At 35.8% G+C, this 23,190-nt stretch overlaps 1 protein-coding gene and 1 long non-coding RNA gene across 4 annotated transcripts in view; one reads left to right on the top strand and one right to left on the bottom strand.

Annotated features, from left to right (window-relative positions):
- LOC124421956 overlaps window positions 1–23,190 on the top strand; it is a 278,500-nt gene that overhangs the window by 17,970 nt on the left and 237,340 nt on the right. The window lies entirely within an intron of this gene.
- LOC124421955 (protein vein) overlaps window positions 1–23,190 on the bottom strand; it is a 244,139-nt gene that overhangs the window by 17,146 nt on the left and 203,803 nt on the right. The window contains exon 5 of one of the 2 annotated variants that reach the window (XM_046957695.1): window positions 14,664–14,722. In XM_046957695.1, the coding sequence (XP_046813651.1) occupies window positions 14,664–14,722 (59 nt within the window). Of the gene's footprint in view, window positions 1–12,914; window positions 14,723–23,190 lie in introns of those variants that run through there. The other variant, XM_046957694.1, reaches the window with a different exon arrangement.

The following is a 23,190-nucleotide window of genomic DNA, read 5'->3' as shown; positions in this document are numbered from 1 at the left end:
CTCTCTCTCTCTCTCTCTCTTTCTCTCCGTCTCATTTATACGAACGATAGGACGAACGAAACGAAACTAAACGAAACGAACGAACGAGCGAACGAACGAACGTACGAACGTACGAACGTACGAATGAACGAATGAACGACCGCTTTAATTTACTTCTCATGTTCCTCGTTGGATTCATCGTTGTTATCCAGCTCTTCAGGCGTATATACGAATGCACGTATCCTTTGCAATAATAACCCTGTGGATAGGTGAAAAAAAGCGTGTTACGAACGTACAGAAATGAAATATTTTTTCTCCCCTTTGCCTTGAGGACACATCAAAAAGACATAAAACGCGTGATCAAGTCCTCGTAGTTTCAGTCTCTTTTTTTTCTTTGCTTTTTTCTTTTTCTTTTTCTTCTTTTCTTTTTCTTTTTTTTTTCCTTTTCTTCGTTCATTTCGATCGTTCTCCACCGTGCGATTCCCTTTTCTTCTTCTTCTTCTTCTTCTTCTTCTTCTCCTTTTTTTTATTTTTCTTTTATTTTTGTTTCCCTTCATCGATCCCGTAACGTTCGAATTTTTATCGAGTTTTTATCGTAAAATCGTCCTACGATCAAAAGCAATAACGTATTTGTTACAATTTATACAATATTTGCATATACGTATAAGATTTCGTAAGTTCAATCGTTTGTAAATCGATTTTATATCGATTGAAGAGTAAGATCCTCAATAATGTTTGAATATTATTATCTATTTGTTTTTAGATAATAATATGAGATTTTCATTCATTTAAATGTTCTATGGTATCGTTATGATCGCAGAATTTATGATGGATGAAACACCAGGCAAGAATCGATGGCACATAATTGTCCTCCATAATGCGAGATTATTCAAAAGCAAGAAAAATAGAGATAGATAGATAGATAAATAGATAGACAGAGAGAGAGAGAGAGAGAGAGAGGGGGGGGGAGGGAGGGGAAGGGGAACGTTGCAAATTAGTTCGACTAGAGAAGGGCGGAAAATTTAAAGTGCCCTTACCAGTGAACAATCGCGGAAAGCTAACAAGCTAAATGGGATGTAAATCTTCGTTGATTTTGCATTACGTCATTCGTCGGGATTTGGGAGATACGAATGAGAAAAAGATAAAAGATAGATAGAGAGAGAAAGAGAGAAAGAGAGAAAGATAGAGAGAGAGAGAGTGAGAGAGACCTGTAAATGCTCGTAAATGCGATGCATTAAGCGAGCCAAAAGAGGGCCTCGAATATACGACACACCTTATTCTCCGATGCCATTGCTTTTACGACTCTTACGTGAAAATGATTCAAACAACGAGGAAAATTTTCAACTGACGAGATTATTATATCATTCCTATTTCGTAATATCGAAGAGATACAGATCTTCTGAATTTCTTTGTACTAAAAACTATTAATTGTTTACCTATATATCATATATTTATACGAATAGAATTGTATCTAAAATGCAAAATTAGTAAAGAAAAATTCGATAAAAATTATTAATACGATCGAATCTTTTCACATACTGATTATTTTCATAATTTTTTTATATCTCTGTATTTACGTACGATCGATGTTAATAATTTTATAAATTAAACTTTTTATATCTATGTATATATACACAGATACACATACACACATATAGACACACATACGCACACACACACACACACACACACATATACGCGTATACAGATAATACTATCTGTTAATACCAGTGGAATGTTAAAATCACTATATTGTACGGTTGACAGGATATAAATTTCCAAAGTAAAGCGGAAATTGGAAGGCAGGTAGGATCGCGAGGTGGATTTACAGGAGGTAGAGGGACATATACATACATACATATATACACGGGTCGTTTAAAAACGGTTTCACCGCGAGAAGTCGGATACAACCGGGGGAGTGGGGGAGGGGGCTCGAAGGGGATGTGGAAGAGTGGCGAGGGGGGGAAGGAGGAGGAGGAGGAGATAGGGGTATCGGTCGTTTTCATCGGATCAGACACGCAAATAAACGCATTGTCCTGTAGGGTACTCTCGTGTAATCGGCCGGTAACGCTCTTCTCTCGCATCGCTATGCCACTCGTCGAACGGATGACAAAATGCAAAATGGACGAAGATTTGCATCCGAACTACCTTGCTTCATGGGCTGCTGGTTCTCTCTCTCTCTCTTTCTCTCTCTCTGAACGTTCGACATGCACGAGTTTTGAGAGTGGGATGAGGTAAAGGAGAGGAGTGGTGAGGAGAGACGTGGTAATAGTGGTAGTGGTAGTGGTGGGAGGTCGCTAACCGTACCGAACGAATGCTCTCTCGTTCGATTATGCGAACGTCCGTCGTATCGTCACGGTCGATGTGTGACCCGGCATAATTTTCCTAGCCCCTACCTAATGTCTTTCCAACTTACACATTGTGCCCGCCAAGATACGCCTTTTTGATACTGACTATTATTCAAATCGATTATTAAAAGTTTCTAAAATAAGATCTTTATTCGATGAAATAGGTGATATATTTCATTGACGTTCGATATCATTATATCGAAGAGTATTATTTCTTAATATGTGTTAATACTTAGAATGTTTGTCGTTTTGGAAAAAGATCTTATACAGGGTGGCCATTGAAATATTGAATGATATAAAATGAAAATAACTTTTATAAATACATGTCTTCCAGTGGCCGCCCTATATATATATATATATATATATATATATATATATATATATGCGTGTGTGTGTCTGTGTTTAAGTACTCGTTGCATCATATCGTTTCTTTATCCGTTTAAAAGAAAAGTCGATTGCCGAGAAAATTTGTTTTATAGCATCTATGTATGTATATTGTGTGTGTATGTGTGTGTATATATATATATATATATGTATAATATATATGTATTAGTTTTCGTGGGATAGAAGTTCTTTTTTCGTTCCTTTCAGTAGAATTTAAGTACGATCAACTCGCTTGTAGAGTATCGAAGAAATCACGGGAGAGTGGAAGAGGAAAGTCAAAGTTTTGCTTCGGGCTCGCTCGGTTGTGGAACTTTTTAACCGAATTGAGTTTTGCATCCTTTCAACAACTATATACACACACAGACACACATACACACAGTTGACATATGTATACGCATTGCATAAGAATACGAGTATGGCTAAGGTGAAAGTGATATGAGTTACGAAGTTTACTAATATTTTTCTGGAAATTCTATCGGGAGTACGCCTCGAGTTAGGTAATACGAGTCCTTCTTTGATACTTTTCACAAACGTTCATTTTAAATTTCGACGAATCGAAAATTAAATCTCCGCTCCTTTGTAGATCAAAATATACTATCGTATAGATTTTATATTTTGATAACACGAAACGCTTGATTCCGATTTGGCCGAACGAATTTATTACTTTACCGAAATTCCTTTTAATACTTTTAATCGAAATCGATTACGTGGATGTAGCCTTTCAGTAAATTTTTTCCATTTTTTTTTTTTTTTTTTTTTTTTTTTTTTTAGTATATTTTTTTGTGTTATCATCATCGCTGAATTCAATTCCCCCCTACCCCTCCCTCCTACCCCCTTATATCCCCCTCCTACCCCTCTCTCCTATCCCCCCTCTTCACGCTTTCCGTTCTAACGTTGAAAGCATTTTTGTTTGCTTGCTAGGGAAAAATAAATTACGCCGTTCGACGAATTTGAGGAATACTTAGTCGATGTGAAACGAAGTTTTTCCTAGCGAGAAATAACTATTTTACGATAATCAATATTAGCTGTTAGTCAAATAAACGAAAAAGACCTATTAGAAATTATTTACTCGTCGAAAAGGCCGACATATTCGTTCAAATAAACGTAATTCGAGCCAAGCATTAATCCATTTAGATGGTCGATCGAAATTCAAGGCATTAATAGTGCGGTAATTGTACCGATCGTTTTCATTTGTCCTTGAATTATTTCCAAACATTCACCCAATAGATATTAAATTTATGTGGCCGCTTTATAGGACATATATGTAGATTCGTTATCAATTCAACGGTGTAATTTCCATTCATTTTTGGTTGAAATTATATCGTCGACGAGTACAAACATCCAGTTGATGTACGAGAACGTTTTACTTAGGCTCATTAAAAAGCAATAGAATTATTCTTTTAGTATCGTGACATTTTATCATTTCGATATTATCCAATGTATCCTCCGTATCCTCATCTGACGTTCACGTCAGTGTCCTATCAAAAATACTTTATGCAAAAGTCAGTCTTTTCCGTCTTTCAAAAATCGTTAGATGTCACCTATCACTACGTTCCAAGTTCTCGAGCAATTTTTTCCCCATCAATGTGCACAAATTCTTAAAGAAAAGATTTCAAAGGCGTTTCTATTTTCTCGGTAATTTCGTATCTGCCGTTCTTTTTTTCCTCTTCTTACCAATAAATCATTATCTCTCACTGATAACACGATATTATTTCGATCTAATTCAATTGGAATTAGAATCGAAACGGAATATCGTTATTGACAGTTGATTCCATTATTTCTCTCGATTTTCGATTAAAACTAGAACACGATAAATAACTACGATCGATTTTTAATTGAAATAAATATTATCCTTGATAAAAATAATTCTACTCTTAAAAGTGAATCTCTCTCTTTCCCTCTGTCTCTCTCTCTCTCTCTCTCTCTCTCTTTCGTTCCCTAAAGTTGAATTAAAAAAAAAAGAAAAAAAAAAAAAAGAATAAAGAAGAAGAAGAGGAGAAGTAGGTGGGAAAAAAGAAAAGTCAAGAAAGAAAACGCAGAAAAAGAAAAGAAAAGGGAGGAGGGGAAAGAAAAGAAGAGAAAAAAAAAAGAGAAAACATAGGAACCAAAGAACATAACCAAAAGAGATGGGTCGGTTTAGTGGGTGGTTAAGGGGAATCAGTTGGATCAACTTGAACGTATCTACTTAACAGATACTAACGATCGAACTTTAACACGCCGGCGGGCAAATCGTTAGGAGGCTAGCTAGCACCGCGCTCGTACCGTGGGCGCACTAATTTGACAGTGAATACGAGATGTGCCGCACAATGAGGCCGTGAGGAATGGCAGGCAATAGGGGTCTCGTGCGGTTAATGCGACGAGACTAATGAGAAGGACACGTCCTCGAGATGCATGTTCGGATACCGTTTCGTGGACGATCGCTCGAATTCGCTTCTAATTAAGGCGTTAATGAAGACCCTTGGGAGCGAACGATCGGTCTCACGAAATTCAAGGCACGCATTCGCCACGTCTCTCTATCCATCTGTCTATCTCTCTCCTCCCCCTCACTCCTTAATCCTCTTACCATCTCTCCCATAGACCTCTCTCTCCCCGTTCGTTCCTTCTCCCATTCTTCCAATCTACGAAGCCACCAAACCTATCCACCCACCCTCTCATCGAACTGCACTGCTCTTCGTCCTCAATTCTTCCCTTCGTTCCTTTGGCCCCACCATCTTAGATCCATTTCCTTTTTGTCTTACGCTTTCTTGGCGCGTACAGAGAAAGATGAATGATCGTTCGAGCGATGGAATTCCTTACACGCGAGGACGATCTTACAACATCGCGTGTCGGCTACATGCTAACGAATAAATTCTGGACGAGTTAAAGTGTCTTGGATCGGGACATGGAAGTGAATATATATATATATATGTGTGTGTGTGTGTGTGTGTGTGTGTGTGTGTGTGTGTGTGTGTATATCATATATATATGTATATATATATATATATGGAGTTATTTATCCTTCCTCGAGTTTTCCCTTTAATTCATTGGAACGATATATTTCTACCTATATATATACATATGTATATATATTTATGATTGAATGTAATCAAAATAGTATGGAAAAAATTGATTGATTATTAAATCAATTTTAAAGTAATTAATCAAATTGCATCCCATCGTCTGTTAAAATTTCATATATATATATACACTCACACACACATATATATATATATATATATATGTATGTGATAAATTTGATAAAAATACTGTTTACGAAGTTAATATTATAATCCGATATAGAAATGACAGAGTGGCGAAAGATTTTATTCGTTAATGTATACTATGTCACGATAAAGATTTTTCCTTTATATTTTAAATTCATCGATTGATTTTCGGAAAATAAAAAATATATTGGGATCTACCGAGAAGGAACGTATGTTATTTTTAAAAGATTAATTTATTCAGAGTATCCTTTTTCGTTTATCGTTGCGAATGATGTATGTATGTATGTTCGGCTTAGAGTTGACCGACCGATCCGACGATCGATTTTTTCTTTTTTTTTTTTTTTCTTTTTTTTTATATTGAATACGCACGATACGAATCTGTCATAAAAATTCTACCGATCATTTTTCCTTTTAGAACGAAAGAGTAACAAAAGAGAAAAAGAGAGAGAGAGAGAGAAAAAGAGAGAGAGAGAGAGAGAGAGAGAGAGAGAAAGAAAGAAAGAGGAAGTATTATCGTGGGAAATTGATCCGTAGCATCGATTCAAAATAATCGGTTACAATCGGTAACACTTGTAAACCTTTACCAATGGACTTTATTTTTTCATCGGCAAGAGTAAAATCTCACGTGGAAACGATATCGAGAGAGAAAGAGAGAGGGAGAGAGAGAGAGAGAGAGAGAGAGAGATAAATAAAAAGAGAAATAAATAAATAGAGAGATAAAGAAAGAAAGAGATAAAGAGAGTTCGGAAAAGCCACGGAAGATAGTAATAGTAGGGGGAATGATGGATAAAAAGAAAAATTGAATGCTGCTATATTATCCATAGGACAATTTTCATTTCATGTGAAAAATAATCAATTATTTTATTACCCCGAGTTATCGAAGACACTCTCGATCAAGCAAGCATAGTCGGGCATGAACAAAATACAAAAGAGAAAATTATTCCAGCCGTGTTTCTCTCTCTCTCTCTCTCTTTCTTGCGGCTCTATCATTTCCCCCTGTTTCTTCTCTTCTTTCTCTATCACCTTCCCTCCCTCTCTCTGTATTTTTCTTTCTTTCTTTCTCTCTCTCTCTCTCTCTCTATATATATATATATATATATATATATATATATATATCTCTCTCTCTCTCTCGTTACAATGTTTCAAGCCACGATATGCTCGTTTAGTTCGTGTGCCGTCGATGCGTTTAAACGCGTGGCTCTTAATCGACGATTCGTGAGCCATCGGATAACGTTAAATTTCGATTATGCACATGGGAGAGTTAAACCGCGAAAGGAGATGAGATGGCGGGAATGAAAGGGGGTTTTGGACGGGTAGGAGGGAATAGGAGGAGGAGAGAGAGAGAGAGAGAGAGAGAGAGAGTTGGGTGTTGGAGTAAGGGTAAAAGGTAGACTAGACGAACATAACAGAATAGAATAGAACGGAAGAGAACAGAACAGAGTAGAACAACGATCATCGGTTGAAACGATCGATTCTCTTTTACCGATTTTCTCGGGACAATACTTTTTCGATCGTACCTTTCTCTATAGTTCCTATACTGCGTTTGCTATTACAACGTGGGAGAAGGTACACGTTCGAGTTTGAACGCATTGAAAATTCTCTGTGATTCGAACGCAATTGATTAGTCCACATCTCTCTCCCTCTCTCTCTCTCTCTCTCTTTCTCTCTCTCGTGCGCGCGCGAAACGATTCTAGTATTTATGCAGTCGTACTCGTCGTTACCGTTCTGCCGTGATTTCGGTTTACGTAACGAGCGAAACAAAACGCGGTATGCACAACGACGTAACTTCTGGGTTTGGCTTTTGTATTCCCGATTATTCGATCTTCCTCTCTTTTTACACATACACATATACATACACAGAACCATGCATACATAGAGGACAGGCATATGTATGGATGCACGCACCGCATACATATAACAAAGATATACAAAGTAATAGTTATTCTTTTCGTTCTCTTTATATTCCGATAAGTCCTTTGGATTTGATCGTTTATTTTCTCATTCCGGGATGTTTGATCGATCGATCGATCGATCGATCGGTTAATCTGTCGACCAATCGATCGATCTATCCGGTCGAATCTGATTGAAATGCCAGAAGAAGATTTCGTTCATTGGTAACAACATCGGTAGTTTTTATCGAGGAAAATCCGATTGATGTTTTAACACATTCATTGTATTTCATCCTTTATCATTATTATTATCGTTAAATGTTTTTTTTTCCTTTCTTTCTTTCTTTCTTTCTTTCTTTTTTTCTTTCTTTCTTTCATTCGCTCCGGTGATAACGTTAAATCGTGTAAAAAATTTTTGTTTTCTGCCGGTCATATTCCTGCGAAATGAAATACAATAGATCCTGTTGCTTCACTTTGCCTCTCCTGTTGACGATCCCGATTATAGTATAATAGTAGCAGGTAGATGGGGTTAAAGGAAATGCCGGCTCACGTAGAGACGTCAGAATTTCACTGTGATCCTTGGACGTTTGAATTCAAAGTCACGTATTCCATTGCTAAGGGATGACGATAGGTGACCACGATATTCCGTGATAATAATAATATTAGATGGATTAAGGTAATACGTATTCTTGATTCTAGACGAACTGAGAGGAAGAAGTATTTAGATGTCATAGGATAATATTTAATCGTTGATAATATATATGATAAAGAATTTCTATGCCGGCAATTCGATCGTTTTATCGGTAATAAAATTTTATAATCGATCGTGAAAATCTTAGAATAGGATGACGCGGGTAATTGCGATTCGATCGTACCATCTATCGTAAAAGTTAACGATGCCCTCATGTACGTTTCTTCTCCTCCTCCTCCTCCTCCTCCTCCTCCTCCTCCTTCTTCTTCTTCTTCTTCTACTCTTCCTCCATCTTCTTCCTTCCTTCCTAAGCAAGATTTCAATGTAACTATAGCTTCGATCTCTTTGGGATTATCCATTCGTTATTTCCTTTTTTTTTTCTTCCTTTCTTCTTTTTATTTTTTTTTTATTTTTTTTTTTTTTTTTACTTTTTATTCGTGATCGTGAAAAATGTACGAGTGATTGATCTCTTTTCGATAATTACCGAGACGATTAATGGGAGAAGTAGGTAGTTTTTGTCGTGATATTGAACAAGTACGACGTTGCATCTCCTTTTCGATGAGACTCTCTATCCTTCTCTCTCTCTCTCTCTCTCTGTCTCTCCAGGGAAAGGAAATGTTTGTTAGATACAAAAGATTTCAAATAAACTTTCCGCGTGTCCTAAGGAAAGATCGTAAAAGGTAAGCGCGCGTTTTCGAGGTCGAATTCGAATTTCCTCGTGGACTTCTTCATGGAAAGTTTTCCAAGCGAGCCGCAATCTCGAGAAAAGCTACTCCGCCAGCGGCGGTAGGGAGTTCGATTAAGAGAAGCGGTTACTAGAATGAATGTACCGGTGCTTCGAGGTTTATGGAGTAGGTACCGAAGAGGAGCTTTTTACGAGGTACATCCCAGAGTACGCGTTTGCCAAGCGAGAAATTCAAGTATGCTCTTCGCGAATTTTCCCTTTTCTCTATGCTCTTTCGGTTTTTGGTTCCCTTACTCTTTTCCCACTTTTTTTTTTCTTTTTTTTTGTTTTTTTTTCCTATCCCATTCCTATCTATTTTCAACATTTCTCTATCCTTCTTTTCCTTTACCTTTTTCTAGCTCGTCTTTTCCTTTCTTTATTCCCCGTATTCATATTCACAAAAATTCGTTCGTTCTTTGACAATATAGAAATATATGCTTCTTCGTTGAGTAAATGTACCGATCTTCTCATACCTTATCGCTCTTTCCTCTTCTCTTTTCTGTTCTGTTTTCTTTTTTTTTCTTTTTTCTAGTTTCTTTTTTGTTGGTTTTCTTTTTCTCCACTTTTGTTTAAAACGGTAGGGAAAAGTATCTTCGAGCACTAGGGAAAAGCTATTTCCTTTAGGACGTAGGTGGTGAGCTTGTGTGTTTTAAAACGACACGCGCGGAATGCAATAAGAGACTGTCGAGAGACAACGTCACTCGGTTTCTTCTCGTAGGCACGGGAAACGCATACGTATTGCATTTCTTTGACGTTACCGTCGCTTTCGGTCGTCATCCTCTAAAATGCGAAAATTGATATGTCGGGAAAGCGTTTCCTGATATCGTTCGAGAAATTTTTCTTCTTCCATCATACATATAGGTATATTATGCCCATCGACGAAGTAGACGTAGAAGACGTTTGCTTTGCGTCTTACTTCGTCATTGCAGTATATATACATACATACATATACACACACACACACACACATATATATATATATGTATATGTATAGATATTTTTACTTTGGTTATAAATTTTTCTCTTCAATGTATCCCTCCTTCTGTCGTACAAAGTAAACTAGATGGTACCTTTTAAAAAATTGTTAATAATTAAAAGAGGAAATGCATATATAGTAAATGCTATACGTTTCGTAATTAGTCTGATAGCATAACACTTTTTTCTTTTGCCTTTATATCCATTGAAAAGCGTACGTTACTTTACGTTAGTTTTTCTTCATTTTTTTCTTTTTTAATTCTATGATATTCGATATTATATAATATATAATATATAATATATAATGTATAATGTATTCAGAAATCAAGTTTTTCGATGAAATGAAAATGAAAGATTAAGAAAATTAATACAAAACGAGAGGAAAATAAAAGGAAATAGAAAGGAAATAATAAAATTGAAACAAAAAATAATAACTGTACCTACCTTTATCTTTCTTTTTTTCTTTTCTTTTCTTTTTTTTTTTTTTTTTCTTTTCTTTTCTTTCTTTTCTTTCTTTACACTCATTGAAATCGAAATAAGAAGAATAGAACAAAATCGAAGATAGAATAAAATGTACGTAAGTGCTATGAAGGAGAACGTAAGATATGAAGAACAAAAGGCGATTGCCGAGGTGGAGATGACGTTTAATAGTAAATCAATAAAATTAATGAATTAAATAAATAAATTAAAAATGTTTATACACATATTTATATATATAATATATATAATATAATATATAAAACATAAATAGGGTCCCGAGACTGCTGGAGTACAGCGCGTCGTCTTTCTCTCTCTCTTTCTCTCTCTCTCTCTCTCTCTCTCTCTCTTGCTCTCTCGCTCGCTCTCTCGCTCTCTCTTTCTCTACCTTATTTCGCTTCGTTTCCTCCCTTGAGACTTAACCTGTTAACTGTATAGATTTGTTTTAAAAATGTATATTTACATTGTGTAGCAAAAATTAAGGGACGATTAATATACTCGTCAAACACAGAGTATATGAAAACTTCTACAAAATCAAATTAAATTATAATGAAATGGCAATTGATTTATAGAAAAAATCAATAATATTATTGATTAAATTCATTTGATATTATTGACGAAAATTAATTCGTCGAGTATTTGACGAATATACTCGTCATGAAAAAGTGACAATTTTTTCTTTTTTTTCCTTTTTTTTTTTACGTAATGACGAGTACACTCGTCATTTGAAAAAAAATAAATTATTCAGTTTGTTGTTCGAGTTAAAATTACGAATTATTCATAAAATTACGACATTTCAGAATATATATGTAGGATTATTCAAATCATTTCAGATATGTATATATATATTGAATTATATATATTGAATATATATATATTGAAACAATAAAACAACGTGATAATAAATACTCGTCATGAAGAGTCGGCAATTTTTTTTTCTGTGTACATACTCGTCGTAACATAAAAAAATTGTTATCCCTTTGTGATGAGTATACTCGTTAAAAGTATAGCGTTAACAGGTTAAGGAAGACGTGACGTAGGAATTTTACGAGAAGATCGATGATGCGCCGTTAGAAATTTAAGGTAATAGGGTACGGAAGGATTTGTTAAGAAATTTTGACGAGCGTGTCCGTTGTATATTAGTTCTACTTTTTCTTTTTCTTTTTTTTTTCTTTTTTCTTTTTTCTTCCGAAAAAAATTCGCTAGTACGACGACGATCTTCTCGAGATAAATTTATCAAAACGTCTGTGTCTCTCGTTCGTCCATATATGTATATTTATTTTTTCCCCTTTTCTTTCCTTCTGCGTTTCCTTCCCTTTCCCCATTTTCTCTTTCCCTTTCCTTTCCTTTCCTTTTCTTTTCTTCTTTCTTTCCTTTTTTAAATATAGATTATCCTCCCCTATTCATCCTTGTTTTTTCTTTTTTCTTTCTCTCTCTCTTTTCTTTTTTTTTTTTTTTTAATGTCTCAGGACAATCGTGTCTCGTCTCGACGGTTTTGTTTTGTTTTTTTTTCGTTTTTTTTTTTCGTTTTTTTTTCGTTTTTTTTTCGTTTTTTTTTTTTTTTTTTTTTTTTTTTTTTTTTTTTTTTTTTAACGAAAAGAGAATGGATAACACGGAAAGACGTACCGACCGTCACTGCGTTATTACGACAAGATAAAGTAGTGCATTTGAAATTGAATTTTGGATAATGTCACGGTATACGTACGCGAAAATATCAGTACAATAAAAAAGCCCCGATGTATGTTACCATCGTGCATTCAACAAAGATTTCATTTCTTCGGCGTATACCATTGTGCGACAGAACGAATTATCCTCGTCGCTGTCGTTCCCGTCGTACCGTCTCCAATTTAAATTTTCGCGTATTCGACGACGCTTCCTACTATTTTTCACCGTCCTACTTTTTTTTTCTTTTTGTTTTTTGTTTTTTTTTTTTTGTTTATTTCTTTTTTCTTTTTTTTATTTATTTTACATAAATTTCTCCTTTTTTTTTTTTTTCTTTCGGAAAAATTTTTTCTTTCTCGTCTTACCGATATAACAAAAACGAAGAACAAGCTGGAGAGGACAACGGGGACAAGAGGACAAAGAGGATTCTGAAAAAAAAATCGCCGCAGATCGGGAAGGTACGAAAGGATTTTTTTTTCTTCTCTTTTCTATCAGTTTTATTTCTCTCTCTCTCTCTCTCTCTCTCTCTCACTCTTTCTTTCATTCTCTTTTTCTCTTTCACTCTCTCTTTCTCTCTCTCTCTTTCTCCCTCTCTCTCTCTCTCTCTCTCTCTCTCTCTCTCTCTTCCTCTTTCTCTCTCTTTCTGCCTATCTATTTCTCTTTTTTTATTATTTTTTTTTTTTTTTTATTGTTTCTAACGTTGAACTAGGCCGTCTTTTTCGAGGGAGGAACTTTTCCTATATATCGATTTAGATTCGGAACAAATTTATCCGCACTCGCGACGTCCTTGATCGAGACCCTTGAGCTCTTTGGTATTGTTCTCCGTGGAGATTTTGAGAAGCGCGGCCTTCGAGCGCCCTTTCTTTCTTCTCTTCTTCTTCTTTCTCTTTTCTTTTCTTTTCTTTTTTTACTTCGTTCTCTCCTTCACTTTCTTCTTTTTTTTTTTTTTCTCTTCTCTCCTCACCACCCTTCTCCTTCTACCCTTCCCCCCCTCTCTCCCTCTTTCTCTCTTTGTTTCTCTGTCTCTCGCGCACTCTCTTTCTCTCTCTTCCCTTTTCTTTACGAGCGACTTGCGAGGGTTTTTGAGAACGAGTGACACTTATAGATTACGAAAGTCGCATTATATTTCAACCCTTCCGTCCGTCTAGCTTGGAACTCGAGGAAGGGTCAGGAGCGTCGAAGACCCGCTACGTCTTCGCCTTCTTCCTTTTTATTTTTCTTTTTTCTTTTTTTTTTCCTTTTTCTCTATCTCTCTCTCTCTCTCTCTCTCTCTCTCTCTCTCTCTCTCTCTTTCCTTTTTTCTCTTTTTTTTTCTTTTTTATCTTCTCTCTCGCACGGGATATACGTATTACTTAACACGCGCATAAAGACACACATACACACACACACACACACACATGCACATTCTGCAGACACACGTATGCATATCTACGCATACAACATTCTCTCTCTCTCTCTCTCTCTCTCTTTCTCTTTTTCTGTTTATTCTCTCTCTCTGTTTCCCAAATAAAATTTCTACGGAAGCGCGAGGCTCGTTTCGTGACGCGAAATTTTTCTAGAAAAGAAAAGTCGCAAAAGTAGTTTAAGAGAAGAATAGTTAAGAAGAAGGAGAAAAAGAAGAAGAAGAAGAAGAAGAAGAAGAAGAAGAAGAAGTAGAAGTAGAAATAGAAGAAGAAAAAGAAGATACGAATGACGGTAAGCATATTAGTTAGTTTTGAGACAATCGTGTCCCCGTAAAAAGTATTTTATTTATTTATTTATTATTTCCTTTTTTCGACGGACTATCCGAGATCAAATGCTACCGAAATTCGTGTTTAATCTACGTGATTCTCTCTCTCGTTCTCTTTCTCTCTCTCTCTCTCTCTCTTTTTCTCTCTCTCTCTCTTTCTCTCTCTCGTTCTCTCTCTCTTTTTCTCCCTCTTTCTCCCTCTTTAGCCCTCCCCACTTTTAGATTTCATTGTATCGTAAGGTCGTTCGCCCATATTTTTGTATAGCAACGTATATTTTTTTAAACTGATCCTCTCTCTGTCTCTCTTTCTCTCTCTCTCTCTCTCTCTCTCTCTCTCTCTTTCTCTCTATATCTCTTTCTCTCTTTATCTCCATTTCCCTGATCCGTTCTTTCTCTTTGGTCGCGCGTTGGCCCTCTCACGACTCTTTTTTTTTTCGCGGACTTTCGTGTTTTGTCCGACGACCGACTAGACCGAGCGTGCTTCATATGGGTCGAAAAGGGTCTACTCATTCGAAGGGCCCCGCGCGATTATCGCTAGCAGTAGTACGAGGTCGAGAGTCCCAGTTTGCAGGAAAAGGGCGCCCTACGACGATTGTACACACTTCCGGTGCTGATGACGTCCTTCGTCTCGCACCGTAGACCCGTGAAGCCTTCCGCGCATCTGTAATAAAAAAAATTAAAAGATATTATCAATTAGTTTAAATACATATATACATTGCTTTATGTTTTTCATCATTAACTTATATATTACGATAGATTACGATGGTTAATAGGCATATCGAATACGATACGTTGGTAAGTTAAACGGGTGTGGACTAGAGAGATCTTTTTTTCTTTTTCTTTTTTTTTTTTTTTTTTTTTTTTAAGAAAAAAAATAACGTTATGCCGGCGTCGTCGTATTTATAGCACGGTTAACTAAGCGCGAGGAGACGCTCGAACGTCGGTAGACGCCTCGAGACTTCTCTCTCCTTCTCTTTCTCTCTTTCTTTATCGTACGTTCTCCGACGAAGAGAGAAGGAGAAAAAGAGAGAGAGAGAGAGAGAGAGAGAGAGAGAGAGAAGTCTAAAGTCCAGGTCTACGGTAGCTTTCGGTCTGGCGTGCAATAAAGCGTATTTTTGTCTCCGACAAATTTGGGGCGTCTCGCGGGAGAGACGACGCGAGCTCGCGCGTATTTCTTTTTTTTTTTTCCTTCTCTTACGTTCCTTCTTTTTTTTCTTATTTTTTTTTATTTCTTTTTCTTTTCTTTTTTTTTCTTTTTTTTTTTATTCCTTTCTCCTTTTTCTATTTTGCGAAATCGCGCGCATAGGTAAAGTCTCGTCCGTTCCAGAAACGTCGTCCTTCCTTCTCTTTTCGATGAGTCAAGGTACCGTAGTAGAAGGGAGGAGAGAGGAATTGCGAGAGAACGAGATGTGAGGAGGAAGGAGAAAGCGTGTGTGTGCTTAAGAGTTACGCCGAGAAGTTTCTTCTCTCGTTCGGCAAACACAGCAGCCGCTTCGAAAATTTGTCGGGCTCGTGACTGCGTTTAGGAGCGTATTAAGAGAATGACAGGGAACACGTGCTCGTGAAACGATAAAAAGGCGCAAAGCGAAACGAAGTATCGCGTTTATCCGGGCACCGCATCGAATTAGATTTTGCCTCGCAAATTTCATTCTTCTTACGCTTCTCCTCCTTCTCCTCATCCTCTTATTCCTTCTACTTTTTCTTCTTTTTTTTCTCTCTCTCTCTCTCTTTCTCTCTCTCTAGATTTTCTCCATCCCCTCTTTTTCATCTCCCTCGCGGCATTCGCAAAATTTGCTCGATTTTTCCGTTACGAAACTTTTAGGGCGACTCGGGTGTCACGGATTTACGGTGGCGATGCGGCACGGCGTACGCGTTGCTAAATGTACTCCGCCTGCAAGGATTTACTGCGGGACAAAACTAAAACAGTACTGGGGAGATAGTACAATTTACTGTTACCATTCACTTAAACCCATTAACGCTCTGCGGTAACTTCACCCGCGCACCGCGCGTAATTGGCTTTCCATTGAGATTTATCGTAATCATGCGTGCTTACCGAGCCTCCAGGAAACTCTTTTACGACTCGCCGTAAAATAAATTCACCCAGTAAATCAGCGATAGATAACGCACGTAGGAAACCTATTTATTTCTTTTCCCTAAACAGATTTATCACCATCAACTTGAACGGAAAGTTTATTAAAAACCAACCGAGGGTTTTGAAATTGTCCTTGAAATTTTATACATGAACGATCCCCTTTTCGAGCAACATTCAAACGAATCTTCTGATCTAACGATTACACGTTGTCTTTTCTCGTCGTGTCGCGATTCGCACGATTATTTTCGCTCGAAGATTCGTATAATTTGTCTCGACAGTAACATGTTTTTTGTGCGAAGCATTTTATTATTCTTAAATGTTCGTTACAGTCTATCTTATTTTTTAACAGCGAATTATCTCTCTCTCTCTCTCTCTCTCTCTCCCCCATTTATCGATCTTATTTCAACGTATTTATACGTACCTACGCTTAGTGACTCACACTCAACGTGGCCGGCCACTTTTATTTTTGGAACGACGCGACGTTCGAATAAATGTGTGTTTGCGTTTTGTGAGTATTCGAAACGACCTCTCGAACGTATCTGCATATGTATGTAGTTACATGCTCCTCGAATTTTTTTGAAAATACTCTCGATTTTGGAAACCGTAACAGCGCGCGATTAGCGAGCTCGTACGAATTGTTTTCTCTCGAGAAAAAAATATTCCTATTCCCGCATTTTATCTTCTAATGGATGACTTTCTTTTTCCTTTACGTTTTTGTTCTTTTTTTTTTTTCTTTTTTACTTTTCCTTTCTTTTCGCTTTTTTCTTTTTCTTTTTTTCTTTTTTTACGCCATCTCAACCGGCCTCCTTTCAGTCACGATCACTTGGAACACTTTTATAAAACTTTCGTGACCGTTTCGTTCGTGTCGCGATATATAGGAGGCATTATGGAGACGTAAAAAGAAAGAGAAAAAAAAAAAAGAAATAAAAAAAGAAAACAAAGGAGAAAAATTATAAATTAACGCGGCTCGTTAAGTCGATATTATTCACTGGAGAGCAACCGCGTGATGGTTGGTCGATAGAAACAATTGTTCCAAGGGTGAGAAATCGATCGTTGCTTCTCGAAAAAACAAAAAAAAAAAAAAAAAAAGGAAAAGAAAAGAAGAAGAAAAAAAAGAAGAAAAACCCATTGTTTTTCAGTCTTTAATAATCCTTTAATGTCACCTTTCATATCCTTTTTGCCGTAGCCCAACAACGAAAGCCTCTTTCGCCAGAAACTTAAGAAACTTCTATCGAAAGCTTGATAATCACGGAATCGATAAACTTTCAAACGAACGTATCATCAAAAAATGTGTTTTGTTAGGAAGATCGATCGTTACGTCGTTTTTAATAATGAAATTTTTCAGTTCATTCCTATCGTATTAATCGAAATTTTCCCCGGATACCATCGTCGCATTTAAATTTTATTATTATATTTTTGAATTTAATTTATATTAATTGCAAACACGTATAATGTATTATTACCAATTGAAATTAATATCGTTTCAATTTCACTTTTACTTATTTCTTTATTGTCTATAAATTTTACAGCATCAATCCGCCTGTACGAATGTAACATTTAAAAAACAAACAAAAGAAAAAAAAAAAGGGAGAGAAAAAAAATCTATATTTCCAATCGCGTCAACGTTATAGTATACGCGTAAAACAATTTTGTTCGATTTCTATCATCGTTAATTGGAGAAAAGCCGAGGAATCGAGAATGATCGTTTTCGTCTTTATTAACGAGAATACAATTTTCTTGATTGATTTAATTAGTTCGTCTCGTCGACGAAGTAATTAAAGTTTCTTCATCTAATTAATTAACATCGTTTATTATTGTCAATCGAAAAAGAAATATTGTTTATGTCGTCTTAAAAAGTCATAGTAAAATAAATATTTCTTTTGATGAGAAGATAATATCTTGATTTACATTTCTTTTTTTCTTTTTCTGTTTTCCTTTAAAACTCTTTTCAAGATCAACTCACATACGTACGTGTATGTATATTATGTATTTAATATCTTTTCTTTTCTTTTCTTTTCTTTTTTATTTTTCTTTTTCCGTTTTTCTTTTTTTTTTTTTTTTTTTTTTTTTTTTAGTTTGTTTGTTTGTTTTCCCTCGAGAGTAAAACGAGTATTAATGTTTCTCTGATGTAATACACGGTTCCCCAGCTTTGTGCAGATAATTAATTGCTTTACGTAGAGATCTAAACTCTGCTTACACGTACTATGTACATACCCATATTGCGTACGTATAATTATAATTCCATCACGACACCCGAAGTTTGTTTTAGGAGGAAAATTGCATCATGGTATGCGCATTATGGTACGCATTTATAATTCATAACTGTGCGTCTCTCGTTTGATGCTACGGCCATTTCGAAGCGTTATATTTGAAAGGGGACAACGTTAATATGTTTGTCATGCGGATCTCTTTTTTGCTATATGTAAGTTTATTTTCAAAATTATAATTATTAATTTACCAATAACACACATGAGCAAAAAGACAACATATATATATATATATATATATATTTGCGCGTTACATTTGTCGAATACATCGATAAAAAGTTTTAATAAAACGTAACGTTCATATGTCATTGTGATTACATATTATTAGACATTTATTAAATGTTCATATAAACTATTGTTCGAACGAAGTATAAAGTAAAGATTTTTTTTATTATCCAAAAGTAAAATTTACATATAACATTAAATACGATATTTTTTGTTAATTGACGAAGTAGCCAATCGATGACCACACACGATTCCTCGTTTAGAATCCTTTCCTCTCTCTCTCTCTCTCTCTCTCTCTCTCTCTCTCTCTCTCTCTCTCTGTAGTCTCCGCTTCCGTTTCCGCTTATTACGATGGCGAAATGAAACCCTTTTATACGAAGCCCGTTTGCGGAGGGCCACGAGATCGGTGATGGTGGTTCTCTCAGAGGAAAGCCAGAAGGTAGATAGGAAAGGACGAGGAGAAGAGTAAAGGGAGGAGTTCGCTCTCTCGGTAGGGTATTAATTCCCGTATAACTGGGATATGCATCGTGCCAGGAGAGATGCAGCCCCGGTTTTCCAAGCCCCGGCATGAACGAAACGCCTGGCGTACAAGGCGGTAGCGGTAACGCATCTAGCTATACGAAAAGAAACTTTTTCGCGGTTTACTTAATTTAATAACGCTTTCGTGGAACGTTATTTCAAAGATAACACTTTAAAGGGCCAGAGACTCATCGTTTCTCTGTTACCTTTTTTCAACCCCTACCCCTCCCCCTTTCGCCCTTACTATCCTCCCCTCTTCCGTATATCTCCTTCTACCTTCTTTTTCCCTTCCTTTCAACCACAATGTTCTAGATCTGCTTTCTCATTCTCTCTGTCTCTTTTGCTTTCTCATTATTTACCACTCTGTCTTTCTCTAACTTTCTATCCTCTTTCTCTCGTTTCTCATGTACTTGTCGACGACGTCTTTTCTACTACTCTAACTCCCGGTCGACGACCTCTATAATGTAGCACACTTTATTTTGAAAGACTCTTTCATTCCGAAAACACCAAGTTACCTGTCTCTATGTTTATATATATATATATATATATATTTATATTTCTGTTTCTTTTTCTCACAATTCGACCAATCCTTTCACAGTTACCTTAGGAGAAGCAAAACTGGGTCATTTATTCGGTCGTACTGCGGTTGCAAGCAGTAGTCAGATGTAGTAAATATGTATATATATATATATATATATATATATATATATATATATATATATTCTACCTTCGTTGCATACTCGTTGACCTAGCGAAGAGGTCAAACTTAGCGGAAACCTTTCACCCTTAATTCGAGTGCTCGGACGCGGAAGCACGGGATATAAACGTATGTTAGTGTCCTACGACAATGAGATGTCTTAAAAGCGAAGAACGATTATTTTCCTTGCTTATTTTTTACCCATAAGAGCTTGTAGCTTTTAACATAGAGCACGTTTTCAACAAAATTCATCCCCTTCCTAGAATAAGGATCCGTCATCGAATAAATGTTTTAGAACATTAACGACAAACCTCAAGGATTATTTCATATTCAATCGTTTGCTTTTGATAATATTCAAAGATGATTGATTCACATGTATGTTTCCGCACGCGTTTCTCGTATTCTTGTCGATCTTTTTCCTTTACATTGTTGATCGGACTTGAAGTCGTATGAAAATGACGTATGAATAAGGATATATCTATCTACGTAAATCCAAAACTCTGATTTTCAAGCCTCTAACTTTATGTTGGATTTTAACGATGTCTCGCATATATGCATATCAATTCTTTGAGGATAATAGTAACCAGAAAAAGGAAAAGAAAAAAAAAAACAAAATAATGAATAAAAACAAATAGTAACGTTGACTAGAAAGAAGGACGAATTGAAATTTTTAACATACAGGGATAATCTTTTTCTTTTTCTTTTTTTTTTTTTTTTTTTTTTATTTCTTTCTTTCTTTCACTTCACATCTTTCCCATTTTCCTTTTTCTTCTTTCCTTTTTTTTTCTTTCTTTCGTTTTATTCTTTTTTTTTTTCATTTCTTTCCTTTCCTTTTCATTTTTTCATTTTACGCGTAGTTCTCTTTCGACGAACGGCAAAGATCTTATTGATTTTTATCAAAACTTTCGAAATCAACGAGTTAGTGAAAATGTGTTGGAGAATTATAATGATATGTCAGGAAAGAAAAAAAAAAGGAAAAGAAAATGAGAAAGAGAGAGAGAGAGAGAGAGAGAGCGAGAGAGAGTGAGAGAGAGAAGGAGAAAGAGAATTAGTTAAAGAGTTCGTCGAGGATCTTTTCAAGTAGATTTATGTCGAGTCATTACCTTTTTGCGAACGTACTACGAAAGAGATCGTTGGTAGATACGCGAAAAAGAGGGTTTTGAGAGGGTTTTGGGAGGAAATAGTGGAAGGGAGATTCGCGATGTCGCGCGAGGTGCCAGCTGGCTTTACAGATTTGCGAAATTGGGCCGATGGTGTTCGTTCGTTCCGTTCGAGAGAGAAAGAGAGAGAGAGAGAGAGAGAGAGAGAGAGAGAGATCGTATTCAAACAACGTATCGATTTTCTACGATACGATACAATCGATCGATCACTTATTGCTAGTTTTAACTTTTTTTTTTAATTTGACACAAAATAACTAAAGATAATCGCTCGATACGAACGTTTAACGACGTACTTAACATAGTCTCTTTGATATATCATTTATAATGGCTCTTTATAACGGAATAATATACTTTGAAATATCAAAACCTGACGTATATTAACAATGGTTTATCTCTTTTTGAATGTAAAATTTAGTACGTAAGTAATTGTCTAAATCTACGTTTATGGATTAAACTAGGCTTGCTAAATGTATGACGTAAATGTTCCTTTATATATATATATATATATAAATATCAAAAGGGTTCATTATAAATTCGTTTGATCTTTAACTTTGCGGAAACGTATTGCTCTTTGGTAATACCGAAACGGTACCTACAGTTTCTCGAAGTACCACGATATTCCTACAATTAGAGAAACCGTTTCATTAAAACGTTCGAGGAGAATGCGAAAGGCCTTTAATACCCTTTAAGCGATTCTCTCTTGGGAACGATGAGTCGTGATTTTGGATAAAACGATGCATTGTTCATGTAATAAATCACTCGTTCGTACGAGAGATCGCGTTCTCGGAATATCAAACTATCGAAAAAGTTTTCGTTAAGTTTCTTCAAATACTTTCAATAAAGGAATGTCGAAGGAAAAATTTCAAAAGTATTTGAGAAACTAAAAAAAGAGGGAGAGAGAGGATGCGATCCTCGAAAGGAAATAAGGATGACAGAGGATGAGACGAGGATGACAATTTTATGTAATTGATTTTGAATGATTCTATTACGAATGTTTGTTTATACGAGAATAGCTTGAAAGTTGAACGAATTATATAATCGTCGAGGCAAAAGAAAAAAGAAAAAAAAAAAAGAAAAAAGTAAAAAAGAAAAAAAGAAAAATCGATTTTTCATTAAGTAATTGATGAACCGTTTTATCGAATTAAAGGTAAAGTGTATTTTCATCTCATTGCGGATACCGATCGAGATTACACCGATATATTTTATAGATTTAAATTAGCCATCGATGGACGTTTAACATTAATTCGAGTTCACTGTCAATCATGGCGAACGAATTGGCGTACGTGCATCGATGTTTAATGACGGCCGAGTATCTATCGATCTTGAAAATTTTCATTGGAAGAACAAGGATAGAATATCGAATAAAATTGTCGATATTTGGTTAATCGACAAATGCATAAACGTTCGATGGGTAATGTCATTAGTCATGGTTTTGTTAAATTTCTAGCACGATCGAGAAGGGAGTTAATTAGTCAAATCGTTTCCCGTTGGTAGCGAATACCGACAAAAATTTATTTCCGACATCGCGACGTTCATGGATTCCATTACATTGAGAAGCACTTCGACTCGATTGGTTGGTATGCTAAATGACTCGGGCAAACTTTTCGATCGTCTCTCTCGAACAAACACTTTGGACTACTTTCTTAGGGGTTGGGGGTGGGACGAGAAAACTCTCGTCGTCTCTTTAACTCATTCGAGTTGGTCAAAACTTTACAATTCTTTATAAAATCACAGACCGAGTTATCGTCCGATGGGCGAAGAGAAGGCTGCAATTTGATCACAGTTGTGTATTATATGAGATTTATCTATGGTCGTTATAAATCTCTTTACGAATTTAACAATAAATTGGACGTTACGGGAATAAATTAAGAACGATCTATCTCGTTATATATTATTTCTAAGACGAATGAAATATTTACAATTAAGAGTTTCATCGAGCTCATCATAAAACGATCTCGAGTTAAATTTTATAACAATTTAAATGTAAATCGAAATTGTACGATATAAATTCGAAATTGTACGATGAAGAAATATAAAAGTTTGATTTACAAAAATTAATATATTGTACCTCGTATAACAGGTACAATGAATACGGAACGTATTTGCGCCATTGAAGATAGGAGAATACACCGATTCTACAGATTATCATTTTATCGGGATATTTTGAAA

The sequence above is a fragment of the Vespa crabro genome, chromosome 2 (assembly GCF_910589235.1).
Source record: "Vespa crabro chromosome 2, iyVesCrab1.2, whole genome shotgun sequence".
Lineage (NCBI taxonomy): Eukaryota > Metazoa > Arthropoda > Insecta > Hymenoptera > Vespidae > Vespa > Vespa crabro.
The sequence above is the reverse complement of the archived record's forward strand: the minus strand, read 5'-3'. Positions and strand labels throughout refer to the sequence as shown.